This window comes from Heterobasidion irregulare, assembly GCF_000320585.1.
Source record: "Heterobasidion irregulare TC 32-1 unplaced genomic scaffold scaffold_02, whole genome shotgun sequence".
In the NCBI taxonomy this organism is placed as follows: Eukaryota; Fungi; Basidiomycota; class Agaricomycetes; order Russulales; family Bondarzewiaceae; genus Heterobasidion; species Heterobasidion irregulare.
The window spans coordinates 2,090,609-2,108,861 of record NW_009258198.1 but is presented as its reverse complement, the minus strand read 5'-3'; the positions used below and the strand labels follow the sequence as shown (position 1 = coordinate 2,108,861).

The 18,253-nt window shown below is 49.5% G+C and overlaps 9 protein-coding genes across 9 annotated transcripts; 4 read left to right on the top strand and 5 right to left on the bottom strand.

Moving 5' to 3' along the window:
* Window positions 1–166: 166 nt before the first annotated feature.
* On the bottom strand, window positions 167–1,408 carry HETIRDRAFT_309595 (uncharacterized protein; the record flags this gene model as incomplete). The annotated part of the gene is made up of 2 exons (XM_009544359.1): window positions 167–533; window positions 627–1,408. The coding sequence occupies 2 exons, from the start codon at window positions 1,406–1,408 to the stop codon at window positions 167–169; spliced, it is 1,149 nt and encodes a 382-aa protein (XP_009542654.1).
* Window positions 1,409–1,667: 259 nt separating this feature from the next.
* Window positions 1,668–3,676, bottom strand: HETIRDRAFT_100579 (uncharacterized protein; the record flags this gene model as incomplete). Its single annotated transcript, XM_009544358.1, has 7 exons — window positions 1,668–1,905; window positions 1,967–2,094; window positions 2,155–2,175; window positions 2,229–3,242; window positions 3,312–3,364; window positions 3,444–3,517; window positions 3,603–3,676. The coding sequence occupies 7 exons, from the start codon at window positions 3,674–3,676 to the stop codon at window positions 1,668–1,670; spliced, it is 1,602 nt and encodes a 533-aa protein (XP_009542653.1).
* A 721-nt stretch (window positions 3,677–4,397) lies between these two features.
* Window positions 4,398–5,503, top strand: HETIRDRAFT_44533 (uncharacterized protein; the record flags this gene model as incomplete). The annotated part of the gene is made up of 3 exons (XM_009543523.1): window positions 4,398–4,581; window positions 4,635–5,195; window positions 5,265–5,503. Coding segments are annotated over 3 exons (984 nt in total), but the record flags the coding sequence as incomplete, so codon positions are not given.
* Window positions 5,504–5,765: 262 nt separating this feature from the next.
* Window positions 5,766–6,985, bottom strand: HETIRDRAFT_471034 (uncharacterized protein; the record flags this gene model as incomplete). The annotated part of the gene is made up of 2 exons (XM_009544357.1): window positions 6,809–6,985; window positions 5,766–6,747 (listed from the first exon to the last, which is right to left on the bottom strand). The coding sequence occupies exons 1-2, from the start codon at window positions 6,886–6,888 to the stop codon at window positions 5,766–5,768; spliced, it is 1,062 nt and encodes a 353-aa protein (XP_009542652.1). The 5' UTR covers window positions 6,889–6,985.
* Window positions 6,986–8,939: 1,954 nt separating this feature from the next.
* Window positions 8,940–9,917, bottom strand: HETIRDRAFT_16177 (uncharacterized protein; the record flags this gene model as incomplete). Its single annotated transcript, XM_009543423.1, has 4 exons — window positions 8,940–9,223; window positions 9,284–9,379; window positions 9,620–9,842; window positions 9,897–9,917. Coding segments are annotated over 4 exons (624 nt in total), but the record flags the coding sequence as incomplete, so codon positions are not given.
* Window positions 9,918–10,401: 484 nt separating this feature from the next.
* Window positions 10,402–10,688, bottom strand: HETIRDRAFT_100583 (uncharacterized protein; the record flags this gene model as incomplete). Its single annotated transcript, XM_009544356.1, has 2 exons — window positions 10,402–10,612; window positions 10,669–10,688. The coding sequence occupies 2 exons, from the start codon at window positions 10,686–10,688 to the stop codon at window positions 10,402–10,404; spliced, it is 231 nt and encodes a 76-aa protein (XP_009542651.1).
* A 434-nt stretch (window positions 10,689–11,122) lies between these two features.
* HETIRDRAFT_308984 (uncharacterized protein) lies at window positions 11,123–14,934 on the top strand (the record flags this gene model as incomplete). Its single annotated transcript, XM_009544355.1, has 18 exons — window positions 11,123–11,165; window positions 11,215–11,300; window positions 11,350–11,488; window positions 11,541–11,659; window positions 11,780–11,854; window positions 11,905–12,200; window positions 12,261–12,484; window positions 12,539–12,690; window positions 12,741–13,083; window positions 13,144–13,325; window positions 13,377–13,424; window positions 13,483–13,639; window positions 13,697–13,797; window positions 13,862–14,044; window positions 14,095–14,353; window positions 14,404–14,486; window positions 14,538–14,756; window positions 14,836–14,934. 18 exons carry the CDS (start codon window positions 11,123–11,125, stop codon window positions 14,932–14,934), a joined length of 2,808 nt encoding a protein of 935 aa, XP_009542650.1.
* A 325-nt stretch (window positions 14,935–15,259) lies between these two features.
* On the top strand, window positions 15,260–16,700 carry HETIRDRAFT_471029 (uncharacterized protein). Its single transcript, XM_009544354.1, has 7 exons — window positions 15,260–15,318; window positions 15,366–15,481; window positions 15,539–15,649; window positions 15,702–15,844; window positions 15,894–16,056; window positions 16,116–16,342; window positions 16,399–16,700. The coding sequence occupies exons 1-7, from the start codon at window positions 15,309–15,311 to the stop codon at window positions 16,475–16,477; spliced, it is 849 nt and encodes a 282-aa protein (XP_009542649.1). The 5' UTR covers window positions 15,260–15,308; the 3' UTR covers window positions 16,478–16,700.
* A 228-nt stretch (window positions 16,701–16,928) lies between these two features.
* On the top strand, window positions 16,929–17,994 carry HETIRDRAFT_311575 (uncharacterized protein; the record flags this gene model as incomplete). Its single annotated transcript, XM_009544353.1, has 4 exons — window positions 16,929–17,030; window positions 17,081–17,238; window positions 17,291–17,450; window positions 17,506–17,994. The coding sequence occupies 4 exons, from the start codon at window positions 16,929–16,931 to the stop codon at window positions 17,992–17,994; spliced, it is 909 nt and encodes a 302-aa protein (XP_009542648.1).
* Between the last annotated feature and the right edge of the window lie 259 nt (window positions 17,995–18,253).

Below are 18,253 nucleotides of genomic sequence, written 5' to 3'. Positions count from 1 at the left end.
TTGGTGGACTAGCATAGATATATCCATAAGATGCGTTTGGGTGATTACAGATTACAAGGTTGTTAATGATACAAGAATCTAGAGTTTTCAAATGCTGAAAATGGGCAGGGGAAGTGCGATGGTGCGACTCGTCGGGCACAAATCACTTTGAGTACAAACTTCGGATTTAGAAAATCTCGCCCCAGTCAGTCCACTGTCCACCAATCGCCCTTAATTTAATCTTCTCCCCCATAGAGCCAAAATAAGAAGCCTTGAACCACGCCTGCATGTCATCCTCACTGAATGGCCCAAAAGTCTCCCCGTTCGGCTCTGGCACGTCCCACTTGTACTCGTATTGTACATCGGCAGATGGAGGGACCCATGTTGGCCCCACTTTGCCGGCGGAACGTACAGATCGAACGAGCTCTTCATAAGTTTTGGAATAGATGTCGGTATCGCCTAGGGACAATAGTGTGGAGGCGAGGTGGGTGAGATGGTCGATATCTGACGGTACTTTTGGTGCTTTGCTTTTATCCTCATCCATGGAATCAAGACTCAAGGCAGACTTCTTTTTCGGAACGGTAGTACTGCCAACAGTACAATGATATCAGAATATGAATTCACGGAATGTTGAAGGAAAACCATACCTCTTCTTGTCCGATCCCTTTCTCGCTTGTGTACCCAATCGTTGCAGCGCCTCAAGCACTGTCTCTCCCTTCTTCAACATTCCAACCATCTCCCTTTCGACTGCCTCCTTTCCACCCATCTCCTCCAGCTCCCGCTCCTCTGCTTTCATCATTTCCTTCTGTAACTTTTCTTGTTGCCGCTTCCGTCTCCGCGCTTGCTTGATCTCCCTCTCGTCCAAACCTTCCATCCACCGATCGTGTAATGCATGCGGGTCGAACGTGCGCACGTAAGTCCCATCAGCGGAGAACTTGCCTTCTTCCATCTCCTCGCGCATATTGAATGAGGACAACTCGAAGCCCATGCCTGCCTTCTTCCTCCGCTCTGCATCGTCTTCGTCCTCTTCGCCTGACTCCTCCTCGGATTCTCCATCGAACTCCTGACCTTCGATATCACCTAGCCGCAGAAATTCAGGTTTGGACTTTGACTCGGGAGCAGGCTTCTTCTCTTCCTTGTGCGCCGTGGTAAACATGTCATCGTCCTCATCCTCGGCTGCATCCTCTCCACCCGGACGTCTGCTAAGAACAACGCCCTCGCCGTCATCGCTTGAGTCAGAATCATAGCCCTCGGTATTGACACGTCCTTTTCGCGCTGCGGAAGGATTCTCTAGTGCAGCATCAACTTCCTGCGCAAAGTTGCCAGGGTCTTCAGACGGCTCGACGAACCGCGTTCTTTTGGATGTAGATTGGCTAGAGGGCCCGGCCTCAGAAGATGCTGGCCGCTTTTGATGTAGACGCGGCGGCATGGTGAAGTCAATCGCTAGAGATACTGTAGGCGCGCAAGGCAGGAAGTAACTTCAGATGTTGGAGTGTTTCGGTCAGACCATTTAGAAAGCACCCGTGGGAAAATGCGAAGATGGTACAGATTGCTTGTGAGTTGGGCGTACATTACTGTACGTAGTTGTCATGTACGAGTACAACGGATTCGAGAGAGAAAACGATACTATACTGTATCATGTCCGCTGATGTCACGACCAACAAGAAAAATCAAGCCTACGAGTCTCTTCAACTTTCTAATGATGGCTCCCCTTCCACTAGCCGTCGACGCGAGGGTGTAGTCGGGTCCCCCGCACCGCTAGCGCCTGCGCCCAATAAACCCTCCTCCTCCTCCTCCATGTGGTTTCGAGCACGAACAGAACTCCGTCGCCCACGAAGATGCAGTGGGGGTCGGTGGCGATAGAATAGCGATTGGGTAACAATTGTAACATCGAACATCAACGTGCCTCCGCTGCCGAGGAGGTATCTGACATACCGATGACATAGTTGTGTAAATGAGAAGAAAAGACATAATGATGAGGACTGACGGTAAGCTCTCCTTGAAGTATGCAGATGCCTCGGCAGGCGATTTGAGCATATTAGGTGATGACAATATAGATAGGACATAGAAGAAATTTCCCAAGAAGGCAAAGATGAACAGATACATCGAGAGACCCTGAAGGACGCATACATTCAGATTTACATCTGTGAGTCATGTCTGAAGGATGGTACTGACCTCAACAGACTTTCTAACGTACTATTGAAACAAAGATAAGCTTCAACAAAGCAAACGAGGATTGGTCGACGCACGTTCTTCCAGATTTGGGGCAGTCGCGAGGTCAGATACAATGTTGTACACATCCAGGCAGAGATGCGACCAGTGATACGCTCCCACGAGACATGGTCCTTCGGAGGGTGATATTCATGATAATCATAGGAAGAAGGATTCTCAAAATCCAGCGAGGCGACGGATGACATGAACGATGGCGCTGCCCCGATATCTGGCACAGAGGAGACGGACGGCATGGCAGCAGGCACTCTTACCTCTCCGTCGGACAGCACATGCCCTACACGGACGTCGCTCGCATTGAGAAACCCTCTCTTGGTGCCCACCAACGTGCCAATGCCAAATAGCGCCCACGCACCCATGAACACAATACTTGCATTCCGTTTACTCGCTCGGGAGCTCCTTCGCCGCTGACTCTCATCTTCAGCACGTCTCTGTTCATCGCCCTCTTCTGCACTGCTGACGCCTTCAGCACGTTGCAATGGTCGGCCTCGAGAAAGTGTCTCAAGCTCGTCAAGTGGCGACGTGATTTGGAGATGGTGCGGCGGCAACGGAGAAATTGTCGATTGTCGACTATTTCTTCCTAGAGATGCAAAGGGTCCTTTGTTCCAGGAGACACGTTTGAGCCTGCTAGAGCGACCACTTTCCGAGTGAAAACTATCGGCCAAGGCGGCGAGTGCTTCCTCGTCTACTTCATCTTCATCTTCCCGGTCTCTATCGGTCTGATGATCCACTGTGTCAAGAGGCGCTTCAGCGCTATGACGGGGCCATCGCGTGCGTATCGGTGAGACTGCACGGGCATCTTCAGCCTGTGCTGCAAGTGCCGCTGCCGCTGCCGCATGGGCAGCTACGTTTGAGAGCGTGCGATAGTGTGGGGCACCTGTGTCGATAGAAACGCGGCCGCCCCTAATAGACGAGATCGTGCGGGAACGCGAACGTATAAACCGGGATGGAGTAGACAGCGAATTTTTTCGGTAATAGAAGTATTGACTGATCAGCATTAAATCGACAAAACAGAAGTAGGTCGCGAGCCATTTCTGCCGACCAGTCGTTTTCATCAGTGCGTGACTCAAAGGTGCATGCATTATGCTATGTGGCAGGCTCACCTGAAAGGGAAGTTGACTTGTGAGGATGCATCCGATCAAATTCGTCAAGTCGCCTATGTGGAGGAGGAGCAGTTGAGTCGAAAGCTAGTGTTCAGGTCTCGGGGAAATCTCGCAGGATGTGGAAGACAGTACCAAGGAGCCAGTTCGCGAGGAATGGGAGGGCGAGCCCCTCGACCGATTGTCTACGTATGTTTTCGAGAACCTGTCTGAGATGTAGATGGTGTGAGATCGAGTGATATTGCGCCAGCGGATGTCGCCATCCATGTGAAGGAGGAGGCAGAAGACACTCACGGGAATTGAGCGCCTAACCAACAGGCGATGGACACATAACCCATAGATTCGCTGAAGAAGGCCAGCTCCAGCATCGTGAATGTGAATGATTGAGGGCAATGTCGGTCGTGTCTGGCAGCGATCAGATTGCCAGCCTCACGAGATAAATAGTCGACGTGGACGCTGAGTCAATCGCTACGGATTTATCTCTCTTTTTGATTGCTCTCTATCTACGGGAAAGTGAAACTTCATTCCCTTTTCCAACCTGCTGATAGGCCCGGACCACTTCGGTATGGCAAGGACTTATGTAGGGACCTTGGGGCGATCCAAGCTTTTTTTAGTCGTGTGAGCTGTTCTGCTTGCTCGCGATATCTCGATTCTCGACCTCAACAGGAAAATTGTTCGAGGAAATTGCTGAGGCCTGCAATATTACCGTCTGTCTCGTTTTCCAAAGGCTGTGCCATGGCGATGCTAGCCTATATACATGAACGTCCACATCGCTCATGTAGGCTTGAGCTCGACCCCAGCACTGTTCTGGATTTGGATGAGCGGTCCTCACGGCCCGGGCCCCCTGCTACCCCAGCCGTGTTGGTGCTTGCAACCACAAGCCTGCAGGTTGCGTGCTGTAGCGTCAGCTACACGCTGCCGGTGAACCACCCTCGCAACCTGACATCTTGACTATGGACTCAAGACTGCATAAAAAGACTCTGCAAAATGGGCCATGGATGAATCCCACTCCTGAGCAGTTGGTGCGTGTAATTGTGAACAACGGCCCCTGCACTCTCAGCCCAGGCGCTGACCGACTGTTGATACCTCCAGCGCGCGCTCATCCTCGATTATCTATGTCACAACTGTTATACTCGCACGGCCCGAGCTTTTGCGAGAGATAGCACCGTCCAGCATCTGAACGCGGATGGTGATGAAGTGATCCGGCCGAAGGGAGAAGGGGATTCTGTCGGCATCACAGACGAGGATCTAGAACAGGTCGAATTGCGGCGAGGTGAGCATTTCACTAACATCAGCCGTGCACTCGTGATAATACCTTCGACATAGAGGTGCAACAGAAGTTGCTCTTGGGTGATGTAGACAACGCGACGAGCCTGCTGAACGAGCGCTACCCCTCCGTGCTTTCCACCTCAAAACTGCCCCCACCTGGGTCACCTCGCATCCTAGACCCACACATCAAAGTATCCTCTTCTTCATTCATCAACATTCGTTCTATCACGCCCTCTTCTGTCGACCCATCCATCCTCGCGCTTGAACTCCGCTTCCTAGCGTTCATCGAAACTGCTCGCACAGAACCACTCCCCCCGCCAGCCCAGTCTCATCTCAATGCGCCCGATTCACGACCAGCCTCCCCCAATTATCTTCGCAATGGCAGACTAGACGTAGATCCCGATGAGCGCCTGCTCCAACTGTACGAATCTGCCCGTGCGCTGTACGAATTCGTGCAAGAACTTGAAAATCCTGAGCAGCGTGCAGACTACCAAGAGCCGCTGGAGCGCATAGGCAGCCTCATTGCGTACAAAATTCCAGAGAAGAGTCCCGTCAAATTCTACATGGAGCAGGCGCGAAGAGATTCCGTGGCAGATCAGATAAATAGTGCTGTTCTGTGTGAGCTTCTCTATTGAATTTTGTATGTCTTTCTAGCACTGATCTGACGCGTTTCAATTCCGAACACAGTTAGGATGGGTCGTCCAGCACTCTCATACCTGGAGCTGTATGTTCGATACACGACAGTTGTCTGGAAATTCTTGAACGAGTTGAATGTCAAAGCTCCCGCTGCTGCCAATGTGCCTCACGGAGTCAAATTGCCTCCGCGGCGAAGAAGCACTGTTGGTGCGACTAGCTCACCCTCAAAAGACCCTTTCGTTGATAAGGACAATCCTGAAGTAAGGGCAGCTCTTGTTCGAATCTTGTAGAGCTGACAATCTATGTCCCAGATCATTTCTGAATTCGAATTGAGAGACTTTGTATCATCGCCTTAGCCTGTTGCTTGTTCGATGGACATCATGGAACGTGTAGAATTGTAATCATTAGCTCCTTCACTGTATGCCTTTGGCGCCATGTCCCTTCTTTTCTCGTGTCATTCTGACTGTGTCGCTTTGTCAATGGAATAGCTATAGCATTTGGATACTTATTGATTGCCCCTTCATTGTGATAAGATGCTATCACGCACCTAACTTACACAGTAATCTCAGCGTCTACCCATCGTCCTGCATTGACTTTTTTCAGTGAGGCATCATTCCGAGCGATCCCGCAGCTTCGAAGTCCCAACACTCGCAATCGACTCCACCGACTCCAGATCACTCCATCTAATAGATTGGCGTTGCCCTGAGCAGTCGGAGCTAACCAGACATTATAAGACAAGTCCAACACTTCAAGCAAAGGGCATTTCCTTGGCAGACGGTGAATCGGGATCGGAGAAGGAAGACCAATAAGCGCAAGGTGGGTGAGGGAGGGAGGAAGAGTCAATAGTGCAGATGCAGAGAGCGATGCCGATATTAGGATAAAACTATGAATGGGAGGAGACTCGTAGCTATCGTTGTCGCCATCCCAGCTGTCCGAATCACCGTTATTGTACTGGCTGGAAGGTTTGTCTGCACCAGATGAAGGTTGCTCTTTTTCTCGGACACAAAGAAAATCGCTGCGCATAGATGCCTGCGGTCCAACGACAATGACTTCGCCATTTGTATGACCTTCCAGATTGAGTAGAATATCCAAATATGCAGAGGGCAGAGGTTGGTATATTGAAGTATATCGCAACAGTTCGCGCCTGTGATGAGGAGTGAGGTTGGAAACAAGCTCGGGGAACGAGCCTGATTCAGGGCCATAGTACTCTAGCAGCACGCGTAAGCTTAGGTTCGTGAGCGCAGGAACCCTGCCCTTGTTCATACGATGCAGAGGGGCCGTGGGGTCTTGCGAGAAGACAAGGGCAAGGGCGTCCATACGCCATTCTGAGCTGTTCAAGATACCACTGAAGCCCGAGTTAGGGCTTTCAGTGACCCAACTGCGAGGTATTGGTCCCACAGTCTGAATGGAGGGAGTTTTCGCTAGGGGCGATGGAAAGATGGAATCATAGGGAAGCGAAGGTCCACGACTTTTGTGGTAAGCGGACAATGGGCGAGAAGGACGTGAGTTCTGTTCATGCCGAAAATGTTCGCCTCTGCGGATTGAACCATGTTAAACAGCAACTTGTTAGGCATGCGGAGACAACGAGGAGGCACCTAAGCGCATGGAGTTTGTCATTGACTTCTCGTGGAGCCTTTGAGCCCTCAGCCTTTTTGTCCTGTAGTTTTTGTTTCATTTCGTCGTAATGCTTGAGCACGAAGTTAGGCAATTAAAAAGCATGTTGTCAGACTACACATCCATGGGAGTGCTGTTAACTTGAAACTTGAAGTACTGACCTGCCGTTCCTAAGGTAGGCCTCACTCATACTCGACAACATCACGTGATTAAGGAGTGTCACTTTGGCAGAGAAAAGCGTTACATTCGTAAACTCCTCCGGCCACAGTACATTTTCGAAAAATTGGCTCTCACAATTTTTGTAATAAACAATTTTATGAATCAATTGTGGTCTCCAAATTTTGAATTAGAGCTTTGTCTTCGAGGAGATAGGCAATGAAGTGTGTGAGATATCACACAATACGAGTAAATACTAGGATAAATAACCCATTATTACCTAGTACTAGCTGCCAGCTTGCCTAGGCCCATAGTGGTGATGAGAGAAAGCTTCATGTATTATGTTCAAATGGAGTCATGTTGCTATGAGAAGTCTTGCAAACCTCGGGATACATCCACATAAAGAGGCTTCCAGAAACAGATTCGAAAGAGGAGAATGTGAGTAAGATTCGGATGAAATCTCAGCTTGAGGGATTGAAGTGCACCCCAATATAACTTCATGCCGGAGCTCTTCACTGATTCTCGCCACTTAGGGAAACCCAGTTCTCAGTACTAACGGTATTATTCAGAATTGTCTTTGTGTTACTGTACATCATTGGATCGTACCCTCTTATTTCGTTGGATAACTCTCAGTTAGCTATTATCTGTCACTGAACTGTCACTGACTGTCACTGCTGAGTCACACCACGTGATGTTGTCGAGTATGAGTGAGGCCTGCCTTACCATTCGGTCAGATTCGGTCAGATTTACCTCCAGATAGGATGCACCTGCGTGGTCCGTGCGGGCTATTTGTGGCTGTATTGTTCAAAGCTTTTGTCTGGAGAATGCCTTAATCCAGAAGAAGCCGTGGCACAAGGCAGCCAACAGCCACCCATGTGAATCAGTCAAAGCCACACCACTGGAGATTGATATAAAAGCCCTCACGAGGATCACTGACAGCCAGAACTAAACGTCCTCTCCGCTCTCACCACATCACTTATATCATAGAATCGCACCCCTCACCAAACATCGCAAACATCGCAATGCTAGATGCGACCGGCCTGCATAGCAGGTCCTTGCCTCAGCCTGAGGTCTCTACCCTAGCCGTTGAACGTCAAGGTGAGAACGACAAGCTCTTCATCGCAGAATGCTGGTCTCATCCCAACATCCTTCGTCAGTAACGTCTCCAACTACATGCCCCTCTTCGTCGAATTTGTCAACAGCGCCAGCTGTAGCTTCTCATTTGCCCCCTCGCTCCGGCGAATCCACATCCCCTTGCTCGCGAACCTATTTTCGTGCCACAGGTAGTCTTGACACGACTGCCTATCAAGCAGCGGAGCACTGTGCTGTGAATCGCTTCAAAGTGCACACCATCGCAGTGTTCACAGACATCCAGAGCAGGACAACTCGAACTTCCCTCACTGCCGCATATCGGCCGGTTGACGAAATTTATCCACACACCTAACACCTTCCCACCGACTCTCACGGGCCGCCGTCCTCACACCCTGTCATCTCTCCTCGTCAGTTGTACAGACATCCGCCGAGCGATACATCGTGCTAGGCCGCGAACATTCCCTTGTGCCACATGTCATCATGTAGACTCAATACCGAGCAACAAACTGTGTGCGCTCCCTGCATCTCGGCTTCTTGAAGCTATTGCATGCCTTGATCCGTTTTTCATCGACACTGTGGATGCTGGTGCTAATGTGGACACTTGTGGTACTCATGTTTATCTTTCCTTGATAGGATGGTTGTGTTCTTGCCAAAGACTACTTGTTCAATGGAACATGTTAGACGTGGCAAGTACTCAGTTAGCCTATCGGGGAGGATCATAAGACTATATTTAGAATCACTCCTGCACAAAATATATTTATGGCGGACAAGTTGAACGGAAGTAAAATAAGTTGGAGAACTATATTAAGAGCTGATCTGGAATCGGAGCTTTGTCTCCCCGTCAAGGTAAACGGTTTCACAGCTGACTTTTTCCATGTCCTCAACGACGTAGTGTGCCCCGCAATCAGCAATAGCCTCCCTCTCATGGCTGGTACACACGGCGATGACAATCGCGCCAGATGCAACACCTGCACGGATGCCGGAAGGCGAGTCTTCGACGACAACACAACTCTTCGGGTCGAAGCCGAGGCATTCGGCTGCAAGCAGGAAGGGGTCGGGGGCAGGCTTGCCAGCCTTGAGGCGTTTGTCGTCCGCGGTGATGGTTACCTTGGGCGGTGTGATGCCGACGCGAGTCATGCAGCCATACGCTATTTCGCGTAAATACACGACTTCAGTGATATTCGATGATGAATGATTCAAGGACGTACCATAAGTTTTGGCACCAGACGTTGCGACAGCGTAACGACCTTCGGGAATAGAATCTAGCAACTTCCGGATACCTGGGAGGATGCGCACTGAGCGATCTACGCTCTCGGCTTCAATCTGCCAGGCATGGCGAATATCTTCCTCCTCGTCTTCTCCATCGGCAAGCGGGGATGATGCCATCGCCTGAGCGACCATGGCACGACTCAATCGAGTAAGGAATGGAGGGTGCTCGAGATCAAGAGATGACGCGCGCGACGAAGTATCTGACGAGCCTCTTGAGCCATAAGGAGACGACATGCCAGAAGAGGAACCCGATGATATCGACAATGATGCCGAACGGCGGTGAAAAGCATCGGCATAATAAAGTATGGTCTCCTCGAACTCGGTCACGGCGTCGTCCATCTCGTGAGCCTTGAGGTGGGGTTTGAACTGGGCAAGGTTGTCAATGGCACGCTTGCCATGAGTGGATGCAATGACATGTGATGGGTCCTGCCCGATGTCCTGGGCGACTTTGCCCCAGGCTGCTTCCACCGCCGCGATGGAATCAGTCAACGTGCCGTCCTGGGATGTAGATGTTTTAGGTCAATGAGGTTGTGGTGGATAGGACAGCATTACCATGTCAAACAGAACGGCATCGGCGTAAAAGGTTAAAGGAGAAGAAGGCATCGACAGGTAAGAGTCCGGCTATTTGACGAAGTCGTATGTGGGGAGATTCGTGATGGTATAAAGGCAAGCGGTAGAAAGAGAATTCAGAGCGGTGTTGGCTTGTGAAGGCAGATTTTAAAGTAGACGGAGGATTACCATTGCGGGAAAGCGGTTGAGAGTCAGATATTTTCGCATAACTTAGAGTTGAGATTTGGACTGGAGGCCGAATGTGCATGTTACCGTCAATGAGAAGTCTTTCCTAACTCTCCCAGCGTCGTTCATTTCTTGATGGGGCACCTCCACCATTTACACGACGGGGGTAAGAATACATACGATTCGTTCGCAAATTGAAATACCAGAGATGTCAAGAGTAGGTAGTTGACGAGGATACGTATCACCGCGATACTGTCAATGCCTAATGACTAAATCGAATGACGCCCAGCACCTGAAAGAGCATCTTGTAACTCACAGCAGCTTAGTGAGACCCTTCAGACGCAAGTTGCTTCCAATCTATAAGATCAGTATCTTCTGATTGCTTCGTCGAGCGCTCTGCCTTCATCTTGTCAAATTTCCAGCGAAGAAGGACATCCAGCTTTTGGTCGGGAGGAACGGCAGTGCGAGGATTGTTTTCGTACAGATAGTACGCAACGATGCCGGTGAAGACTCCAAGGAGTGGATCCAAACCTCTGTAGATGGTGTCGAATAAGACACTGCTGCCTAGAAAGCTGGTACGAATGCTCACCGTGACAACAGAGGGGCCATTGCAGTTGACGCGGACGTCCAAGAACCAGCACGGCAAAAGCCGGCAGTCGTTCTATGAAACACTGGCGAGAATGTGACTTGATGTAGCGCACAGTTGAACGCTACACGGGTGAATGATTGTTATAATGGATTACCGATTATCTTCAACGCTTTTCTAATGCCAGCTCATGAAACGAACACCAACACCCCAAATCCTGCAACTGTGTGTCGTTGGCTACGGTACATACTGTATGTAAGGGCACCGCGAGGCCTCGGCGCGGAGCGGAAGTAAGTAGAGGAACAGTACGCGAACATTCACCCAAAAATTTCCCTTTTCCTTCCGTCCATACGCTACGGCCTTCATCATCTCCTTCATCTTTGCCCTCAGAGAGCCGTTCCTTTCTCTGTCAGTAGCTCTCCTTCTTGTCTCAGCAGGTCTTCTTTCTCTTGCCTTCATGTCAACAGCAGCATTTGAACGCCAGATTCGTCCCATCTATGGTGCGTGGTGCTGTGACACGCAATGCATCAAACACTCAGCCAACTTCAGACGCCATTGACACGGGGTCAAATAAATCTGCTCTCCTTGCTTGTAACAAGCTGCTGAAGAAGTATCCTAAGAATGATTTGCTGAAGGTGTGTTCACAACGTGTCCATGTGGGGAACAGAGCTCATTCTCGTGTAGGCTTTGAAAGCTCTTGCCCTTGTACGCTCTCAAAAAGTGGAGGAGTCTTTAGCTCTCTGCGATGAAGTGCTGGCTGCTAAGCCATCCGATGATGGAACCCTTACCGCCATGATGCACGTTCTGCGGGGTCTAGGTCGTCGTACGTGCTCTCCTTCACGCAACGCTCATACACATGTCATAACATACGACAGACGCCGACACGGTCGCTATGTTCGAGGAGGCGTTCAAACGTCAACCTTTGAACGAGGATCTCGGAATGCAAACGTTCTTTGCTAACATTCGAACGGGTAATTGGAAAACTGGCCAGCAGGTGCGTCATGGCTTTTTCTCAATCCAGTGTACAACCAAGGCGTGTCATCCGGGTCGTATGACCTGCCATCATTCTCTGCGTGTTCGATACTTGAAATCAAGCTCATCCTCCGTCTCTCAGTTAGCTACGAAACTGAACAAACAGTTCCATGAGGATCGTTATGTTTATTGGGGCGCCATGTGCGCTGTCCTACAGGTGAAAGCATTCAGTATATCGTTGTTTTATCTCAATTTATTCTCTTCCAGGCCAATGACTCTTCGACGCCGCCGAACATGCGCGAGTTGTTGTACAAACTTGCGCACAGGCTTCTGACGTCCGCATGGAACCCTCTAGAAATGAATGCTGACCGTTTCCATCTTTACCTGTCACTTCTGCTGGAGCTGCAACTGTATGATGAAGCGCGCGCAGTTCTAGAGAGCGACCAGGGGAAGTCTATCTGTTCTAGAAGCTTGGCTTGCGACGAGCTTCGACGGGACATATGGAAGGCAAAGGGCTGGCTAAAGGAAGAAGGCGAAGCTGCTGAGAAACGAATCACAGACAAGTATGTCCCATCCAAATGCAAGGTCATTTCCAACAGAACATATACTTGAACTCATTACAGAAATCGAAACTGGTTGGAGTTCGTGTCGGTCTTGGATGCTACATTTTCTTCCATCACTTCAGGTGATGCCAACGATTCCTCGCGCGAGGAATGCACGCAACATATTTCGAAGACTTTGGAGTTCTTGAACAATGTGGCACAAAATGACAAGAACAAAGATCGATCGGCTCCTCTCGCCCTATTGGAGCTAGAGAGACGAGCTAGAGAGCATGGTGTGTCAACAGGTGAGTCTTTAGCATCATGTCCTATCGATACGTCATCCATTTTTTTTTTACTAGAGCCTTCTCGGATGGTCGACCTATTGCAACAATATTTCGACCAGTTTGGTGACAAGGCTGTCTGCTACGAGGACCTGCGGCCGTACATTTCCCTTGATGCTGACGACTTATCTCGATGGTCATCATTTCTGACGTCCATACCCTTCTCATCCGTAAGCATGTCGTATCATAATCGATTATGACGATCTTAACGCGTAAACAGGATTCGCTTTTCGAGCTTCAACGGTCGATCAACGTGCAGAAGCTCTTGCGATTTAACTTACAGGATTCGGATCTGACCGTGGAGCTTGAATCAAGCCGGGCATTGCAGCTGGTCCAGTTCTACATCGAAGGCCTTCAACTAGGCAAAGAGCTGCCTAAAACCGAGCTTCAACCCGCCGATGACCTTGCTGTATTGGCTGCGCAAGTCTTCGTTAGTATGTATGACCGGTCGAACGATGTGACGCATTTGCACAATGCGGTTGTGTTCCTGGAATTTGCATCCAAGAAGAGCCCTCAGTCTTACCAGATCCACTTGTCTCTGAACAGAATTTATCGTTTGTTGGGTGTGTTTTATTTCTCAGACGCAGCTATCATTCTACAGGACTAACGATTGCGTTTGCCAGGCGCTCCGCAACTTGCGCTCGAGCAGTATCGGCTTCTGAATGTGAAGCAGGTTCAGAACGATACTCTTTCACACTTCGCCTTATCACGAGCATCCAATTTCTCGCTTGCGGCCACGGGTGACCTGACTTACGCGTCTGAGTGTCTGGAGTCTAGTCAGATCTACATGAGCAATTCCACTGAGGTAAAGAAAGGAGACATTCAAAGTACCATCCACCGTGCTAATTTGTGCCAGACGGCGGAATTTATTGTCAGAGCTTTCAGCGCGGAGAAATACTCACAGGTGATATTCTTCCTGGCCTTGAACGTACAGTCCTGCTGATACTCTTCTTGATGCGAAGATACCTGATTTCATCGTTTTCGAAGACCGGTTGGATAATTCGCTCCAACGGGATTTGGTGAAAATTGAGCACGTCCGGATGCGTGTCACTCACGAACCCATCATCGCCGATCTTGTTGATCTGGAGCTTGTTGAGCTTAAATTCATCTTCGACCGGTGTATGTCTGCGCAGAGATCTGTCCCTGGTGTGACTGCGGCTCACATTCACTCCTTAGTACATTACGACAATCGAGATTTCGACATTCTCCCCAATTATCAACCTCTCAGTCAGCCGTCGTTTGGCAAGCAAACGACGCTTTTCGGCAAGGAGCCGGGTGTCAGTATCTTTTATCTTTCTTTCTTGGAAAACGAGTAGTCATTGGTCACGATTTATTCATCAGCTGGGATGGTTGTGTGTCTTCCTCAGGGTTTACATCAAGGCGTTCCAGCATGCTAGTGATCTCGACGATACAGTGGAAGAGAAGCTGCTCGTTGGCGATCGGCCCAAGCAGAGCAATGATCCGGAGAATAAGTTGCCTTTGCAGGAGCGTTTGGCTGCTCGTAAACCACAAGAACTTCAGGAGGTGTGCAGCACTTGGCCTATCATAGTCTACTGACTCACTTGAAAACCTAGCTCACTGTCGACGAATTTGCTTTCCTTGATTATGCTACCGATCTTGCTGACTGGCTAGGACCTTACCACGATTTTACCCGACCATCGCCGTCTGCCGTCTTGGCCGAAGCAGCCAAGCAAACCGAGTTGAAAACTGGTCATGCTCTCAAAGGCTTGGACCTCCCTGCCGACAATGGTCATGCAAATGGCCATACAAAGAAGGCAGAGGACGCGCCACTGGTAAAGGAGCCTCCATCGTCATTGATCAAATTTTTTGAGTGTTAGTCGAGTCATCTACCACGTGAATCATACTCTGAGTTGTCATCACAGGTATGCAACAACGTTTCAACGAACTCATAGAAGCTCAGCGACCGCCACAAGAACTTCTTCATGTCGCGGCTCTCACGCAGGAGGTCAGTAGCGCGTTTTTGACGAGGTCAATTCTCACGCATGTTTCAATTCAGGCCTTGATACTGTTTACTATTGAGACATTGCGTTTCAAGAACGCATCTGTTGTGAAGGTAAATAAATTGGGAGCATTGGTTCAAACCTTCAAGGGCATTCGCACCGAAGCCCTCTCGGTGCTAAAGGGAATGGGTACCCAATTGGTCAAAATTAGCGAGAATGAGGGCACCGTAGACAAGCGCAAGGCATTCGTGGAAGGATTCAAGTCTCTAGAAGATGTACAAGAGGTATGTCCATGACTGTATCCGTTAAGCGAGGCACGCAGCTTATACTTTTGAATATGAGATCACCCACGAGCACATATTGGATGTCGCGAAAAAGGTTACGGATGCCCGTAAGAAGGTATTAGAGGGCTTTGGCAAGGGTGTTGGCCGCGTTTGCACAAGCCATGCATGAGTCGTTACGATACGATACGATGACCATAGATTACTTATGTAGACACGGCCAGCGGCCCCTAATGTGTTCTGCGCCCTTGACAGGTAACACGACAAACCTCTTCTCGTCTATAATGCGCTAGCGCGGCCCACTGATTGGACGCCAGTGACCTGCCGGAATGAGTTGTGCAATTTCAATGACCACGGCCCCTTCCCGTGGAAGTCGCGGCTACGGTCGGGCAAGCCTCACCCAAATCTGTGACATTCCTGTGACAGAACAAATAATGTCAAATACCGCGGTCGCGTCTTGCACGCGGCCGCTTCGGACACGACTGTTCGAAATATCATACTGCCAAAGCTCCGGCGAGCACTTCTTCTATCATCTATTGTGCCACCATGAGCCAATGTATGCCATGTGCTCTTATTCTTAAGTATCTACTCATGAATTATCAGTTGGAGAATCCTTTGGAAACAATCTTTATTACGGAAACGCAGGTGGAGGTGGAGGATATCTGACCGGAGGTTCGCCTTTTGGTAGTGCCAGTGGTAGTCCAGGGGGCGCATCACGAGTGAGTCGCTTTTTAAATTGTCCCCGCTCAAGGATTGATCATAAGCTTCTTTCTTAGCGAGGGGCCCTGGGGCAGTCTTTGCGTCCGCTCACCGTCATGCAGGTGCACAAGGCTACACAAGCACATACGGATGCAGACTGGATGGTAGACAATACGGAGATAGGACAAGTATGATATTCCTCACTATCCCCACGTCTACATACTCAATCTTGACCGATAGATAACCATCGTGGGCAAAGTTATCACGATTAGGGATCAAACCACAAATAGTCTTTACACCATAGATGATGGCACCGGTCAAGTGGAAGCCCGCTACTGGTCTGACTCAACATCTCAAGAAGGAGATTCCTTTGAGGGTGTGAAGTGAGTTTCCTGACTTGTCGATCAGTGGTGCCGCTGAAGTTTTTCAAAGGGAGGGAAACTACGTCCGCGTGTCTGGTACACTAAAGACGTACGGAAGTAAACGTTACATCAATACTGCTCATATACGGCTGCTTAAAGATTGGCCTGAGCATGAGCTGTTCTTCCATATTGCCGAGACCATGGCTGTCACGTTGATGTTTGACAGAGGACCTGTAAGCAAATGCATACTCGTTAGTGAACTGTTCGTCAATGTTCCTCTTGCTCGTACTAGCCATCAGGGCCTGATCAAGCCCAAAATGCTCCCGTCGGACAGGGACAAACTTCTGCCTCTGCGTACACCGCAGCGGCGAACACCGTAGCAGCGAACGACCAATATGCTCACTTGCCACCTCTTCAACGCAATATTATCCATTTCATAACGGCCCAACCATTCAGCGACGACGGTGTCCACGCCTCAGCCATTTCTCGAGGAGTCAAAGCTACTGGAAGTGAAATCAGGTGGATATTTCGTCATTTGTGGGGCTGCCTGAAAGCCACTGAACACTCCATTTTAGCTCTGCATTGGAGAAACTTACGGATGATGGCCTCATCTACACGACCAGCGATGACATGCACTTCAACGTCTCAGGATAACCAGCATCTTTTCTTCACTCATATCCTAAACAGAATCCTATATCAATACTTTATCATCAACTCGCGGGCTTGCAGTCAACATTTTTAGAAGAAGAAAGTCGTTTGCGACATTCGCTACAAGGCTAAATCAGTAAAGAAAATGAGACTGTCATCTCGGACAATGTATGTAGAGCTCTCATGTTGAGCGTTTTGTCAAATATGTCAGATATCTGTACCGATGTGCACAATTGGGTGCTCGTAAGACCAGTCGGCAAAGTCCGCGGCGAGAGACACCCTGAGACACCGTGCGCGGCCCTACGACAGCCTACGATCATACCTCTATACCAAAACTACAGCGAACATCATATACTCTCAGCATAGTCGACAGAACAAAAAAAAACTGAAGGTCGAATCAGGTCTCATTCGCAGTCTGACAAGCTCTTACTTGCCTCGCGTGGTCCAATGCCTCCAGATGCGTCGGCGTTTGCGTCCAGTGACGATCGCTCAAGTCTTGAAATCAAAGCGGATACACAGTGATGCCTGCTTTACCATTGAAGGAAGCGAAGTTCACAAGGTATCAAAGCTGGCTTTCCGCACCATGAGTTGGCGTTCATATGATAGTAGATCATGGTCGTTGCTCGTGTTTCTCTTTTGATAGGAACCGATTCCGATTCTCACAAATGGGAGTATGAGCTCGAGGACGGCACTGGGCGCGCTACCGCCGTTCTTTGGACCATCAATCTGAGCGAGGATGAGAAAGAGCGCCTTTTGGAAAATATCCCGTGAGTTGTGTCTATACTCGCTAGTCGTACCTCTAAACATCCTTCGGCTCAGGCCGCATTGTTATGTACGTGTTATTGGGGTGATATCAGAATTCAAGAATTACAAGTCTCTGAACATCTCGGACATTCGTCGTGTCGCTGATGCACACGAACCGTTCTACCACCTTGTGCACGCCGCCACCGTCACAATATCGGTCGAGCACGATCGTAATGTGAGTGCTTCGTCTCTTGATGATGACTTGATATTGTAAGACATGATCGTCACAGGCGTTAGCACATAGCGACGCTGAGCCTGATACGCTAGAAAGCATGAATCCAAGCTCCATACCATCCGCCCAACCTACGCAACACGAGCCCTCGACTCCGACGGAGTGGCCACCCACTTTACCTCAACCGTTTGACCATGATATGCCTTCATCTTCTTTCTCGGCAAGCAAAAATAAAGGTATACTAGCGACAACTGCCAAGGCAGAAAGCTTGACCTCTTCCGGCACTGACACCGACGTGGAGTCAGAGGATCCTATTCCCGTTTTCGATTCATCAGGATCTCATTCCCCATCGCCAGAGCCTCCTTCCCCGCTTCAGAATGTTCAACCATACCGACGGCGTGACCCATACTCCCATCTTACCTCTCTTCAAAGAGGGATCCTTCTCCAAATCCACACTCACAAGTCATCTTTTAACGAAGGGGTACCTGTGACTCTTATTGTTAAAGGGCTAGCACATACCAGTAGATCCGTAGACGACTTCTGGTAGGGACAGCATTCTTGAATGATCGCACAGGCGCCAGACATAAACTCACACATGTAACACAGGAATGCAATCGAAGCCCTCATGGATCAAGGCATGATTTACGCGTTATCAGACGAAAACCATCTAATGGTGGTGGATTAGCTTTGGGTCATTGTGTAAATCGGAGGAAAATATTCTACTCACCTACTCTTCTCCTTTTGTTTAGCTTGTGCGACGTGTATATCTAGTGGAGCGGTCTTCCATACGTTTCGGACATGTACGA